Below are 14,943 nucleotides of genomic sequence, written 5' to 3' on the forward strand. Positions count from 1 at the left end.
GGGTCGTCAGCCGTTGATGGTTGGCCGACGACCTGATAGAAGCCTCTATAGCAGGGGTAGGGAACGTACGGCTCTCCAGCTGTTGCAAAACTACAACTCCCAGCATGTATACTTGCTCTGCTGTTCTTGGAACTCCCATGGAAGTGAATGGAGCATGCTGGGAGTTGTAGTTTCACAGCAGCTGGAGAGCCAAAGTTTCCCTACCCCTGCTCTATAGTATAGGGCCAAAAATGATCTCATACAGGAACGAGCTCTGCATTAAGCACCTCTCACAAATCCTAGAGGAACGTTCTACAGTCCTCCAAAGGTTACGGCAGGTTCTACATTTCTATGGAAACTGCCGGAGCTGATAAGTGCCACTTTCTCAATTAGTTATACGATAGCCAATAAGAAGCGGCCGAATCGCCCTTCATGGTGAAACCTCCGGGCTCTTCGGAATACCCATTGATATGGATATGGCGGCGTTACTATTTCCCACTTTGGATACTTACACTTACGTTGGTGTCAAGTCATATAAACATAGGACGGTTAAAATAAAGTCTGATATGCTTAAAGGGGATGTAAGATGGCGGGATTATTTTCAAGACGAGACTCTTATAGTAAGAGATTACCCTGGTACAGCAGCCGTAAAGCCTCCGGGATGAGTTACAATGCAAGCCCTTATTAGTTTGGAGGGTTGATCAGCCATAGAGATGGTGCTAAGGCAACTACTAATAGAACGCTGTAACCCAAAGCAACCTTATATTAATCTTTGTTTACAAAAGATAAACCAAAAAAGACTGGGTGGGTTGCTAGGTTTATAGCCACATGCTTTCCATAGTTCCCTCAGTACCAGTTGTCTTAGGCCTCGGCGTGTTTCTTGCCATATGGAACCATGTAGTGTAGTATCTTTTTGGAGGTCAGTCGGGTGCTTTTGGACGCTTAGTCTTGTATAAAGTAACTGGACTCATGAGTATGTAACACGATTGCACTCGCCCTGCCTGTGCTGTTTCATCTTTTCAGGATGGGTAGGGTTTGGTTGTTGAGTATGACAGGAGACGCCTGTCTTTACAAGTTACATAGAAGTCCTTCACGCCATAGAAGAAGCAGCACTCAGTCACCAACCCTAACAATCCTTGCAAGTTTTGATCAAAAGGCTCATTCATCTCATCACACATGGAAAATATCCTGAAACGTCCGTTCTTCCTTCCAATGAGTGTTCTCGCACCAACATTTTTTGCTTGTAGGCTCATGACCACTAAATGCTAAAGAGGTCTACCCTGCTTTACATCTTAAACCAGGAGGTGACCTTTACTGGAGAGAATGACATCAGTTCCCTACCGGGTAGTCCATGTTACACACAAATCTCAATGGCGGTTGCCAGTAGCATTTGAGTTTTATTCTTGTCCTGCCGCCCATCTGTCCTGCCAGAGCCAGAGGGTGTTTGGCCAGGTTCTGGCAGAGAGTGTGGAACACGTGGCGAGGAGCCTCCCTCGGTAAGTATTGTCCTCTTGAGAGGAGTGGGATTCTCATGACGTTGGGGCACGGGTGGTAACTTTTCACCTGTTTGTTTACGAGAGCGATAAGAAGGTCTACGTCGAGCTTCTGACAGTAAGTCGTACTTGATGTAGAAGAAGACCTCCTTGACTGGGCTTCTTTTTTCTGACTCTAAGGAAAGAAGGCGTTGGAACATTCGTAGTGCATTGTCCGAGAAGCGGCGCCACTGAGAAGGAAGACCAGGTAGACGACCCTTCTGCCAGTGTACAAACTCCTCAAAGAAGGCATCACCTGGTGAGGCTGACTCCCAAGGAAAGTTGCCTGTGAGCACACAGAAGATTAGTACTCCAAATGCCCAGACATCCAAGCTGGTCTCTACTGGAAAGCCTTCTGACCGTCCCGCTTGGCACACCTCTGGGGCTGTATATGGGATTGTGCCGCTCACTCTTTTAACACGGCAGCCCACTTTACGGGTCATGCCAAAGTCTGCTAACTTAACTCGCCGACACTCACGATCAAAGAGAAGAACATTCTCTGGTTTAATGTCACGATGAACCAGGCTTTTGCTGTGCATAAAATCCAGAGCCAGTCCTAATTGTTGAACACATCGTTTCACCATGTCTTCAGGGAGACCCACCTGCAAAGTATAGAAAGATAGCAACTGAGTAGAACTAGATCAAGAGACCCCATAAAACCAAAAAGAGAGAGCATGAAACAAATAGCCAAAAACAAGATATATGAGTATCTTCTGGTTACAGCAATGGGCCTTCACGAGCTAAAACAACCATTGAAACAGAACAAAAACATTTAGTAAAAAGGATCTATACAAGACAAATGCGGGGTGAACAATAATCCAAAAACACAAAGGACCAACAAGCTCAATAATAGACCATGGACAAGCCACCCCACTCTGATCTGCCGAATGACTCATGAAGCCATGACTCACAAACCATGAACACAGTCAAAGAAGAATTCTGGTACAATCTATTATTCAGGACTGTCCTTCAGAAAGCTCTCGCCAAGTAGGAGGCATCGTCTATTCTTCTCACCTGTGGTGGGATTATATCGAAGAGGTCTCCAGCTGGTGCATACTCTTGAGCGAAGACGTAGCAATCCTCGGTTTGGAAGAGCACGTGAAATGCTCTGATAATGAACGGGCTGCAGGAGAGTGCGCTGGTTACGCTGAACTCCCTAAGGAAGCTCTTCAGCTTGGTCTTGTTCTTGTTCACAAATTTCAGAGCCATCTTGTTGCCTAAAATTGAGAATATGGGTCTTAGATACATCAGGACAGCATACATTGGAAGTTGGGAAGGCCCATACACCAGATCGATGATGGATCCTGTTGATTTTGGTGACCACTAGCAAATGTGTATGGCCAGTTATAGTGAAGTTGTGCATACGCCATTGTCAGTCGAATGTGGATTTGTCCTCCTGACCCTCTATGAACAGGGTAAGGCAAGCACCATAGGGTCCATTCACACATTTTGACACTGAATCCGCGTCAGAATCCACGTGGAAAAAAAGGCTCCCATTGACTTCAAAGGAACCCATTGAAGTCAATGGGAGGCTTTTTTTCCACGTGGATTCTGATCCGGATTCAGCGTCAAAATCAGCACCAAAAAACTCCATGTGACCGGACCCTTGGCAGGATTTTAGCTCTCCTCAGATGACACCTAGTCTTTCCTCTAAACATCCTCTTTTGAGGGAGAGATGATAGACCCTCATACCCATAAGATAGTCATGTGGTCATGCCAAGAATCAGTGGGTTCAGCCAAATTTCACCTAATGTATATGGGACTTTAGCCATGTTTTCTTGAGGTGCTCCCACTAAATTTTTGTCCACGGGTTCCCTTCTCAAAGATTAACAATTTAGCAAATTGTCAAGCTCCCTTACCTGTCTATATGAAGAACATGGAGGAGACCAATTGGCCGGCACCAGAGAATGGTAACCACAGTGGACTCTTAAGTCCCCCCTCCCCATAACTTTTACTGGGTGTAATTGGTGGTATGACATATAACATATTCCCAGTCTTACCTGTGCTCTTATGGGAGACCAACTCCACCCGGCCATATGTCCCTTTCCCCAGTTCTCGAATTAGCTCATAGTGCTTCTGTACTTCGCTCCCGGACAGGCTGCGGATAGCTAGCGCCTGCATGTCTTCTGTGATCACAGGTACACCACAGCAGCCCAGCTTCCGGGACGGTTCTTGATCCACCGACCCAGCACTCATGCTCACGCTGCAAAAAAAGGAGATAACGTGTTAGACCCAGAACATCGAGATGTTGACCAAGTTCAATAATTGGCATGAAGAGGTTGCAATGAGCAGGAGCCTGGAGGAAGAAAACTGAATGTGTTACCCTTTATTTCACGATCTGGGACTGCCATGAAGGGTTTGGACATTGTACTTATAATCCAGAAGAAGAGACCACAAGGACATTGTACGACAACAGGACAACTCTTCTAGACAGTTCCTCGCCAACCATTGCAAAACTACAACCGCTAGTATGTCATGAGAGCCTGTGGCCCAAATATCCTCTACGATGTCCCTGAAGGACAACCAAAGTCAAAGGGGACTAGTATAGTATCCTTCGAGTGGTCTGGTCCCTTATTATCAGATGTGACACTTTTTGAAAGATGAGACACGTTGGAGCTCTTGTTTTTGAGGTAGACAATGCAATGAGATTTCCATATTGGCGCCATTTTACTCCTACTTACAGAGGACTGAGGTGGTAAGTTTTTGCCGGTTCACAAATTTGTTGCCTGGAGTCTTTCTCTTATTTCCAAGTACAGATAAATAGAAAGTAGAAATTTAAAGTAGAAAGTCGATTATACACAGTAAGGCTCTGGGGTAATAATGCCTGTATCACGTCCTATGGATTCCCTACGCAGAAAATTTTTCCAAAATTTCACGTAGGCCACGATGTCTCTATGCCACGTCTCTATATATATCTTACAGGTCCAGCTTTTAGGTTACATATTGACCAATGTATAACTGAACATCTCCTCTGGGAACACTGACAGATTTGCTCCTCAATGATTAACTGGGTGAAGCAATCTACAAAATGGCCGCCCTCCTGTGTGGACACCATATGTGTACTCTTAATGGATTTGGAAAGGAAGTGAAGAGAATGATTTTAAAGGGAAGGCAGAAGGAGCAGAGCGTGTAAACATGGAGGCCTGTCAATATTCTTGTCATGCAGCTAATATATTATGAGTCCCTCGTGTCCCGTTCATGTCCAGTCTTGGAGTACACTTAGTCTTTTTATCACTCATGTTTGTAGTCAATGGCAAAAGCACTAAGTTATTGATGAAGTCGATATAGTATGTCTGACTGACCACAAAGAACAGTACATTTGGTTCAGCCAAATAGCCATGCACATATAAAAGAAGCGGCCATTTTGAGAGATAAACCAATTCCTAATATTATAGGCATGGACTCCATACCACCTCTGAAGGTATCCTGTGGAATATGGTATCAAGACATTATCAGCCCTCCTTTAAAGAGGACCTTTCACCACCTCCACCAACTTCAATAGACCTCGCTCCACTGATTCCGGCGCAGTTGGAATTTTTTCTCTAGCCCTCACTGTTCCCGAGCAATCAGTTGCATTAGTTTCAGCACTGGCTGTACTTATTAGACTCTTTACTGTGAAGTGGGCGGTCTCAGACTACCTGCTCCAGCCTAGGACCGCCCACCAGACAGTAGAGAGCCTAGAAATTAACTGCATTGATTGCTTTGGAATGGTGGGGGCTAGAGAAAAAATTCCAACTGTTCTGGAATCAGTGGAGGGGGAGGGAATTGAATAATGCAATGTGATTGGGTTGGTGGAGGTGGTGAAAGGTCCCCTTTAAATCCTGTAAGTTGCAGGAACTTCCATAGTACATCCTTCAAAGAGTCAGAGCTGCTTTGGTGACATGAGGCTAGCTTACACAGTATAAAGTGATGGCTGATCGTTGTATGACTGTATATATGTATGTATAGATGGGCCATGGATATGAATATATGCATGTACAATATATAGGCATACACTTAGATGTGCTTTTCAGTCTTTCTGCTCCCTTGACAGCTCATATATTCCCCCAACCTGTCCAGTCCCAGTTCCCCTTATTTATCATCGTGTCTCCATGATAATTGCTGTTTTTCTCTTCCACTGACTTGATTGATAACACAGTGGGATATGTCAGAGAGGGGAATCACATTTTCAGCCTCCATACACGTGTGATACACTCAGTAGGGGTTAACACGCAGGGTGACGGCACCAACAGTGACCGTCCCATGGTGTGAAGGAGACCATTAAAAACAAAAATCCCTGAGGTCACATGATCTGTCCGCCATAGTCAATGGCTTCCCTGAGCCCTCCTGGCGTCGCTGCCACTTCGTTCTAACGATCAACGGGAAACACAGAGTTCAGACCCCTGCAGGACGGATATTAATGGAGTATCCTAGGGAGAGGCTATCAATTTCTGTCCTGAAACAACCCCTTTAAGCATCATCAACCTTAACACGTTGTTAATTATTCCGTGTTATGTAACATGATGGAATCTTTCAGATAGGAGAGGGCTAAGAGATCTTTAAACCTCAAGATTAGGGATGATGACATCACTGCCCCCAAGCAGTGACATCACAGCCAATGAGAGCCACAGGCTACAGTATTAGTAGGGAATGGGTGAAGGATTTTCAATGCTTTGCCTTGGGAGGTTACGAGGCCGAACAAGATTTGGAGGTTGACACAGACCAGATTAGGTCATCTGTAATATTAATATAACGTACAGGTCTGAAATATAATCCTATTATTATACGCTCCGATGTAGTATCGTGATGATCTTCCCACCATCTTCTGCCTCCAGGATCTTCTCTCCTGCCCTCCATACTTGACCATCTCTCGGCTCCGCTGAACCTTGACAAGCAGTACATCTGACAGCGCGCCACTATTTTCATGCTACGAGATTGATCCGTCAAATGTACAAGCTGACACGGCTCAGCACAACTTGGAGACAGTCAAGCATGCAAGGAGAGGGGAGAACATCCTGGGGTGGACATCACCAAAGATGTCACTAATGTTGGACAATCCATTTAAAGAAACATCTACCTCTAAAAAAATCATCTTTTTATCTCAAAATAGTTCTGTCTTGTCGAGTTATTACAAATTCTATTCATCATAATATATCTGTTACTGGGTGACATCCAATACGGTCAAATGGGTTTGTCCTGTTTGTGTTGTGATGATAATCAAATGCCTTATCAGCAAGCAGAAGTTTTGGCAGTTTGCTGAGGTAGAGAATTCAGGCAGGCATTAACACAATACCAAGGAGGAAAGATATCAGCAATGATCTTAGAGAAGTAATTGTGGCTGCCTATCAATCTGGGAAGGGGTTTTATACCATTTCTAATCAATCTGAAGTCCATCGTTCTACAGTGAGAAAGACTTGTGAAAGTCAAGTGCAAAATATTCAAGAGAACGGACAATCTGAGGAGTGCACAAGAAATTGCGAAAAAAATCAAGAGCGACATTTCAGGTCTCAGTATGTCAAATGTTCAAGTTCACAAAAATACAATTGTAAAAAATCTGAGCAAGTGTTCTTGTGTGGAAAGGTTTACAGGAGAAGCCTCTTCTTTCTAGAAAGAACATGGCAGCATCTGAACAAACAACAAGCGAGACCAACGTAGAGGTGTTTGCCCATAATGGACAGCGCCATGTTTGGTGAAAACCAAACCCAACACAAACACCTCATAGTGACTGTCCAAGATGGTGGTGGAGGGGGAGCATTTGGGATTGGTTTGCAGGTCCTGGGCGCCTTGCCGTCATTAAGATGACCATGAACTCCTTTGTACATCAAAGTATTGTAGAGTCAAATATGACTCCATCGATCCAAGGTCCATTTATCAGGACAAAGATCCGGGAGACGGCAACAAACCTACAACAATTTGGCTGAAAAGAGAAGAATCGAGGTGTTGTAACGGCCCAGTCCTAGTCCAAATCCTAACCCAATTGAAATGTCATGATGGGACCTTAAAGGGGTTTTCCATCTTCAACTCGATTTGTCATACTGATGACTTATCCACAAGATAGATCCTCTGGTGGGTCAGTCTGACTCTCTACGACACCATATCATGGATGCGTTCTCCCATGCCTTTCAGTATCTACGCTACCTATTGCTACAAGATTTCCAGATCTGGTTCCTATCAAATATTGCAAGTGAATATTGGGGAATATGCGGCGCCAGATACAGAACAAGCTAGAGAGCCAAAATCCCCCGGCGTAGCAAATCGGAGACCATAATTCCCCATAGTTTTACATACAACAGACCTCAAGGGTGTAAAATATAAAAACCGCCACATAGGCGCCATGTATTACCCCTGCCTAATGAGACCTCCCCATACCGTGCCCCTGCCAAAGACGCCCTCGTCCCCAGATAATGCATCAATGCCACAATCCCTTTTATGAAAGCGACCCCGAGATATATTTTTTTCCCAATTTGCGGCACAGATTCCCAATCTCGGTCACTATGTCACCATGTGCTGACAAGAACAAGAGAATCCGTCTAATGAGTGTTCTGTAGATGATGCGGGTACAGACGGTCCTTTATGTGGCGGCGTGCAGGGAGTTAATGTACAATTGGAACCCCGTGTCTCTTTGATATATAGGATTGGAGTACAGTCAGTCCTCTCGTCACCATCTCACCCTGCGGAGGGAGAACGCTGGGAAAAAATGAAGCATATTGAATTCCTTCCTCGGCCTCATTGTCTGTAAAGTGTCAGGTTCCCGAAAGTCTCATACCTGAGCAGATATTTTAGATATCACCTAACAGGAACATTAACCCTATGGAGACAGCAACAGGCGAGCAGGGATATCTGCATACGGCGTGCGAGAGAACAACACGTATGGGGAGGGGGCACATATATATAGGTCTAGTCAACCATGGCCATATATAGGCCGAGTATAAGCAGCACTACAACGGATTCTAACAAAGAGCTGATGAGTGTAATAATATTATTGCCATACAATAGATGGATTTGTAAAGGGGCGCACAGACTTCAAAACGCACACAAAGAGCTAACGCTGCTGTGCCCAAGGGTATAGGGGGATATGATGGCATTGGTGCGGGCAGGATACAAAATAGAATATATAGAATATTAGAATATATAGCCATATAATATATTATCGATCACCCATGGCGAGAACGGGGATCCTGTGTCCCCAATCCTTCTCACGTCACACCCAAAGTGAAGAGGAGTTCAGTGGAAAGCTGGTGGAGCATGCGTGCGGCTGGGGCTCCATTGTTATTAAAGGGAATCTGCAACCAGCATATCACCCCAGCCCTGCAGATAGATAGGTTACTGTCACCAGAACCAGCATATCACCCCAGCCCTGCAGATAGATAGGTTACTGTCACCAGACCCAGCATATCACCCCAGCCCTGCAGATAGATAGGTTACTGTCACCAGAACCAGCATATCACCCCAGCCCTGCAGATAGATAGGTTAGTGTCACCAGAACCAGCATATCACTCCAGCCCTGCAGATAGATAGGTTACTGTCACCAGACCCAGCATATCACCCCAGCCCTGCAGATAGATAGGTTACTGTCACCAGAACCAGCATATCACCCCAGCCCTGCAGATAGATAGGTTACTGTCACCAGAACCAGCATATCACCCCAGCCCTGCAGATAGATAGGTTAGTGTCACCAGAACCAGCATATCACTCCAGCCCTGCAGATAGATAGGTTACTGTCACCAGACCCAGCATATCACCCCAGCCCTGCAGATAGATAGGTTACTGTCACCAGAACCAGCATATCACCCCAGCCCTGCAGATAGATAGGTTACTGTCACCAGAACCAGCATATCACCCCAGCCCTGCAGATAGATAGGTTACTGTCACCAGAACCAGCATATCACCCCAGCCCTGCAGATAGATAGGTTAGTGTAACCAGACCCAGCATATCACCCCAGCCCTGCAGATAGATAGGTTACTGTCACCAGAACCAGCATATCACCCCAGCCCTGCAGATAGATAGGTTACTGTCATCTGAATTAATGTTCTTCGCTTGTGAATCGCTGTCTCTGTTATTGAGATATTGTTGGTTTTGTCCATATGCAATTGAGCTCTCTAGAGACATCGCAGTGCACTTGTTGCTCCAAAGAGCTAATTTGCATATTAACAAAAGCAGTGATATCTCAGCAATGAAGACAGCAATTCACAAGGGGAAAACACTGTGTGATTCAGGTAACCCTAACCTATCAATCTGCGGGACTGGGGTTATGTGCTGGTTCTGGTCAGACTCCCTTTAAATAATTGCAAAAGTGAGTTTGCATTCAGCTGCCACTAGAGGCAGTGTGCTGCACATACATCTTCCACTGAAGTCAATGATCAGTCTGTATGCAGTATGCTCCCTCTAGTGGTGGCAGAATTTTTCAGAACTGCCCAGAGTGGGATTTATGGGAACTAATAGATATTCTAGAAGCTTTCCCATATAATCCTCTACTCATGTCTATAGGTTACACAGTACATCTCTACAAGGCAGTAGTCATCAACCTGTGAAACCACAAATCTCTTCTTGCTGAGACTTGTAGTTGATGAGTTGCTGACTACCGGTTTAGGATAATTATATGACATATACATATACTCAGAAACATGGAAAGCAATATACACATGCTATACAGGTCTCTGCTTATTCTGGATCCACGGATCTCTACAAGACAATACACAGCACAAGATGCAACAATGTGCTCCCCCTAGTGGTGGCAAAATTATCCAGAACTCCTCTGATAGGGATTTTCAGTATCAATAGCTAACCCATAAGCTTTCCCATCCAACCCCCTACTCTTATCTGCAAGATCTATTTTAGTTGAAGGGTTACGGGTCGCCGACTTCTGGTTTAGGATAAGTCTATGACTAAATAGTCAGAGCTGCTAAAATCATTGTCCATATACATGTAAACAAGGAGAGGAGTATATACATGCCAAACTGATCTCCACTTATTCTGGATCAACAGATCTCTACTGGACTGTACAAAGCAAAGGATATAACATAAGCACATATATTATATTATTGTGTGAGCATACACAACCGATACTGGGATATATATGTATAAAGGAGCTGCATATATCCCATACAATACTGATACTGGTATATATATGTATAAAGGAGCTGTATATATCCCATACACTATGCATACAGTACTGATACTGTGATATATACGTATAGAGGAGCTGCATATATCCCATACAATATCCATGTAGTACTGTTACGGTGATATATATTTATAGAGGAGCTGTATATATCCCATACACTATGCATACACAACCGATACTGGTATATATATATATATATATATATATATATATATATATATATATATGTGTGTGTATAAAGGAGCTGCATATATCCCATACAATATGCATACAGTACTGATACTGTGATATATACGTATAGAGGAGCTGTATATATCCCATACACTATGTATACAGTACTGATACTGTGATATACATGTATAAAGGAGCTATATATATCCCATATGATATGCATAGAGTACCGATACTGTGCTATATACGTATAGAGGAGCCGTATATATCCCATATGATATGCATAGAGTACCGATACTGTGATATATACATATAGAGGAGCTGTATATATCCCATACACTATGCATACAGTACCGATACAATGATATATATGTATAGACGAGCTGTATATATCCCATACAATACCGATACTGTGATATATACATATAGAGGAGCTGTATATATCCCATACACTATCCTATTTATTCTGGATCACCGGCAGCAATGACCTCTATAGGCCAGCACCTATACACAGCATAAGCTCTAGTACTAAACCATTGCCTGGGCAGCAGGAATTGATAGCGGGATAGTCACATGATAAATATCATTCACCAGTCACTGTCATCTACATAGATCATATCAGGTAGCCGAGCACAAACAGAGCCGACAAGCAGAGTAATACCAGGAGCTACGATAACATCATCCTGCATCATCCCCATGATACCGAACGTGGACGGAAAGATAATATTTCAGGCTGGGAGTCAGTAAGCACAAATACTACACAACCGTACCCGACCCTCACCATCCAGTATATGTATGCCATGCACAACCACATTCATTCCCATCATCCGGAGAGTATCAGCAGGTACTTACCCCGGGAGATGTCAGTGTACACAAGAGCCGAGTCTTGTACATTCAGGCTCTATGTAAAGTCTATGCCCCCCTCCCCGTCATGGAGCCACACCTCAGCACACACCCAGCTGCAGACAGCCCCTAGAGCCATAACACACCTGTACAGACAGCGCTCCAAACAGACACCATATCCCCGGGGGACGAGTTCTAGTGACACATGAATCAACCCGCGAGGGTACGATGACACCTGAGGTACAGTGCTGCAAGCCATTCTATTGTCTATACCAATCCTGCCTGAGAATACACCATAAACATGATCCTAATATCTAACAATACGGAATGAGGTGTCTATATCCAATGACGTACGATTACGACTATACCCAGTGACCCCCTATGTTATTCGGACTGAACCAGACGCCGAAACGTTATACATTATAATATCACTCCCCATTATACAGACACATTAATTCTACTCTATATCTATCCACCATAGGCGGTTGACTAGTTATGCCTTTGTTAACATGTCTGCCATAGTTATTGACTATTAGACCATATTCTCCATCCTATAGACAAATCGCGCCAATTATTTCTGCTATCTGTCCATACTAATAGGCGGTTGACTAGTCAGGCCTTTGTTAACATGTCCGCCGTGGTTCTACAAGATCTGGCCCATTGTCTTTGTTTTCTTGGAGACAAAGAAATATGTGTTGCTTACGAGACGAGACGTTTTCCAAGATGGCTGACACGCAGCGTTTTCTGTGTATCCCTGACAACGTCCACATTCAGATATATTGGTGAATGGAGTGAATGTATATGGAGTATTAGTAGTAGGCAATGTATGTAGATACGGGGGTAGATATGACAGTAAGGTCCGGGCAATGTCCTATCTGGGACCCTAGGCGTGCTTGTGTCTAGTATATAGCGTATATACTGGCAGATACGGGTTAGTCAGGGGCCTTGACTTGCACAGTACACAATACAATGCACAATGCTGCGGAGTTTGGCTCCCTCCATGTACACAGGGCAGCCCTGTAGGTGTCATTCATAGCCATACAAACAGGCCCTGTGTGTGTCCGACATGTAGGAGTGACACTGCAGACCGGCCTCACCGTATCTCAGACACTTAGGTACACACATACCCTCAGATTTTCCAGGATACAACAACAGGGCTTCAGTCCTCTATCACCGGCTCATTCAATGCAAGTGTTTGTATCCGACGTGGTCAGAAAGGGTTAAATTAACCGTAACCGTATGGACTAAGGTAGAGGGAGCGGGGATGGACGTTTAGGTGGAATACCCTTACAGGGACTCGTTGCAAGGAGTAACACTCTGCAGGCCTCTGACAGCAAGCGTGGCTCGCAACACATCTGCCAGGAAAGTGATGGTCTGCAGTTGCTGGGCAGAAAAGTGTTAATGTGGCTTCGCAAAAGAGAAATTAGGTTAATGGGGTAAGTTGCGCTTTGGGGCGTGTGAAGGGTTAACCGAGCGCAACAAAAGCTTAGGACCTCATGTACGGGGGGCAACTGGTTTTTTGGGGAGCAAAGATTTAGTTCTGCGAGGGGTTATGAGGGTAAGTCACTCGATACAGTGGAGGAAAGGGTTAATCCAGGGTAATATATATATAGGTATAAGGGGTCTTACCTGTATGGAGTTGTATTTAGATTGTAGGTAGCAGCCCTCCCCCGTCCTCTCTCATCCCGTGTCCGGGTGTCTTGGAGAGTCTTCTGTACCAGTATGAAGGGTCCAGTCACACATCAGACAAGAGCATCCCCAATCTGCCCTCCTGCCCCTTCCATAGGCTGGGCCTGTCCTAAACGCTCGCCCCCTGCACACACAGCCAGTGATACAGCAGCCGCTCAGCCTGCCGTCTACCTGCACAATCTGTATTCACCACCATCTATTCCTCCGCCTGTCTGTCCGGGTCTGAGTCGCTGCTTTTGTTCTCGGCTATGTCTTGATCCTATATCTATACTGTCCTCTGCTCGTACCCTATATCTTTTATCTGCCTGCGCTTTTGCTCTCTCACTCGTGTCGCTATCCTATATCCTTGCCTGTCCTATCCCGTCTCCTTTGTCCGCATCCTATATCCCTGTCTTGTCTCCTTTGTCTGTATCCTTTATCTTTGCCCTACACCTTCTCCTTTGTCCGTATCCTATATCTTTGTCCTCGCCCGGCTCCTCTCTCTGTATCCTATATCCCTGTCCTATTCAGTCTTAGTTGCTGGTATCCTATATCCCTGTCCTATCAAGTCTCCTTTGTCTGTATCCTATATCCCTGTCCTGGACGCTATATAGCTGTATACCTATATTCTCCCTTGTCCGTATGTTATCTCCTACAATTTACCTCCTTGCCTGTCCTTCTCCGCCTGTGACTGTTCCCTATCACTGCTATCTCTCTGCCCTTCTCCGTCTCCTATATCCCCGTCTTCCTTGTATCGGTCTCCTATATCCCCGTCTTCCTCGTCCCCTATATCCCCGTCTTCCTCGCGTCCGTCTCCTCTGTGTCTTTTGTCATTCCCCTGTGATCCCCAGCCTGTGTCTCGCTTTCTCACTCCCTTGTTCTTCTCCCCGTATCCCTCCCCGTATCCTTCTTTCTCTGTCTATTCTCTGTGACAGTCTCTCTCCTCCCTGTTTATCCTCTCTGCCTCCCCCTCCCCTGTGCTGTATCCCGTCTCTCTCTTCTGATCTCCCTCCTTCCTCTACCATCTACCCTCTATGTCCACATCTCTCTCTGTCCTGTCTTCACCTTGTGCCCTCTCGCTGACACTCTAATTAACCCTTTCCCAGTTCCCCCTCTTAACCCGCACCCTATATTCGCCTCTAGCTCACCTGTATACCTTCTCTGCTGCCCTGATCCACCTTAAACAACCCCCCTCCCAATGTGACCTGGTGCCTAGAATCCCCGTTATGGGGACGTGGCCTGTCCCTGCCGCCCTCCTATCCTCTATGTACATTATTCTCGCCCCATTATTTTAGTCCACGGCTTGGCACCCCACTAACCATTTCTTCTCCATGTCACGTGACTGGCTGCAGCTGGGTCCTAGAGTCTGAATGTTGGTTTCTAGGTCAGCTGTTCGCTAGGGCGGGAGCGCGCGCTGTCTCTTTAACAGCAGGTGTTTTTTCGGCTTTCCTTAACCCATTCAGCACCGCTAGGGGTCTCTTGTAGGATAATGATTGTATGATGAATTTCCCCCCAAATAAATCCCATCCCGCTCCCTATAAATATACATTTACTGTAAGAGCGCCTGTGATGTAGCGTAATAATATCGTACACAAGCGATGCCCTTGTTATGTACCGCACGCTTTATGTCTGTCTGATATTGTACG

General features: G+C 45.2%; 1 protein-coding gene across 2 annotated transcripts in view; it reads right to left on the bottom strand.

Moving 5' to 3' along the window:
• Positions 1–447: 447 nt before the first annotated feature.
• The window catches only part of SBK1 (SH3 domain binding kinase 1), a 52,393-nt gene continuing 37,897 nt past the window's right edge, over positions 448–14,943 (bottom strand). Inside the window, exons 1-4 of one of the 2 annotated variants that reach the window (XM_075284099.1) lie at positions 13,259–14,638; positions 3,512–3,714; positions 2,526–2,728; positions 448–2,113 (exon numbers count right to left, since the gene is read on the bottom strand). In XM_075284099.1, the coding sequence (XP_075140200.1) occupies positions 1,334–2,113; positions 2,526–2,728; positions 3,512–3,707 (1,179 nt within the window). In that variant the 5' untranslated portion in view covers positions 3,708–3,714; positions 13,259–14,638 and the 3' untranslated portion in view covers positions 448–1,333. Of the gene's footprint in view, positions 2,114–2,525; positions 2,729–3,511; positions 3,715–13,258; positions 14,639–14,943 lie in introns of those variants that run through there. The other variant, XM_075284098.1, reaches the window with a different exon arrangement.

The sequence above is a fragment of the Leptodactylus fuscus genome, chromosome 8, assembly GCF_031893055.1.
Source record: "Leptodactylus fuscus isolate aLepFus1 chromosome 8, aLepFus1.hap2, whole genome shotgun sequence".
Classification (NCBI taxonomy): Eukaryota; Metazoa; Chordata; class Amphibia; order Anura; family Leptodactylidae; genus Leptodactylus; species Leptodactylus fuscus.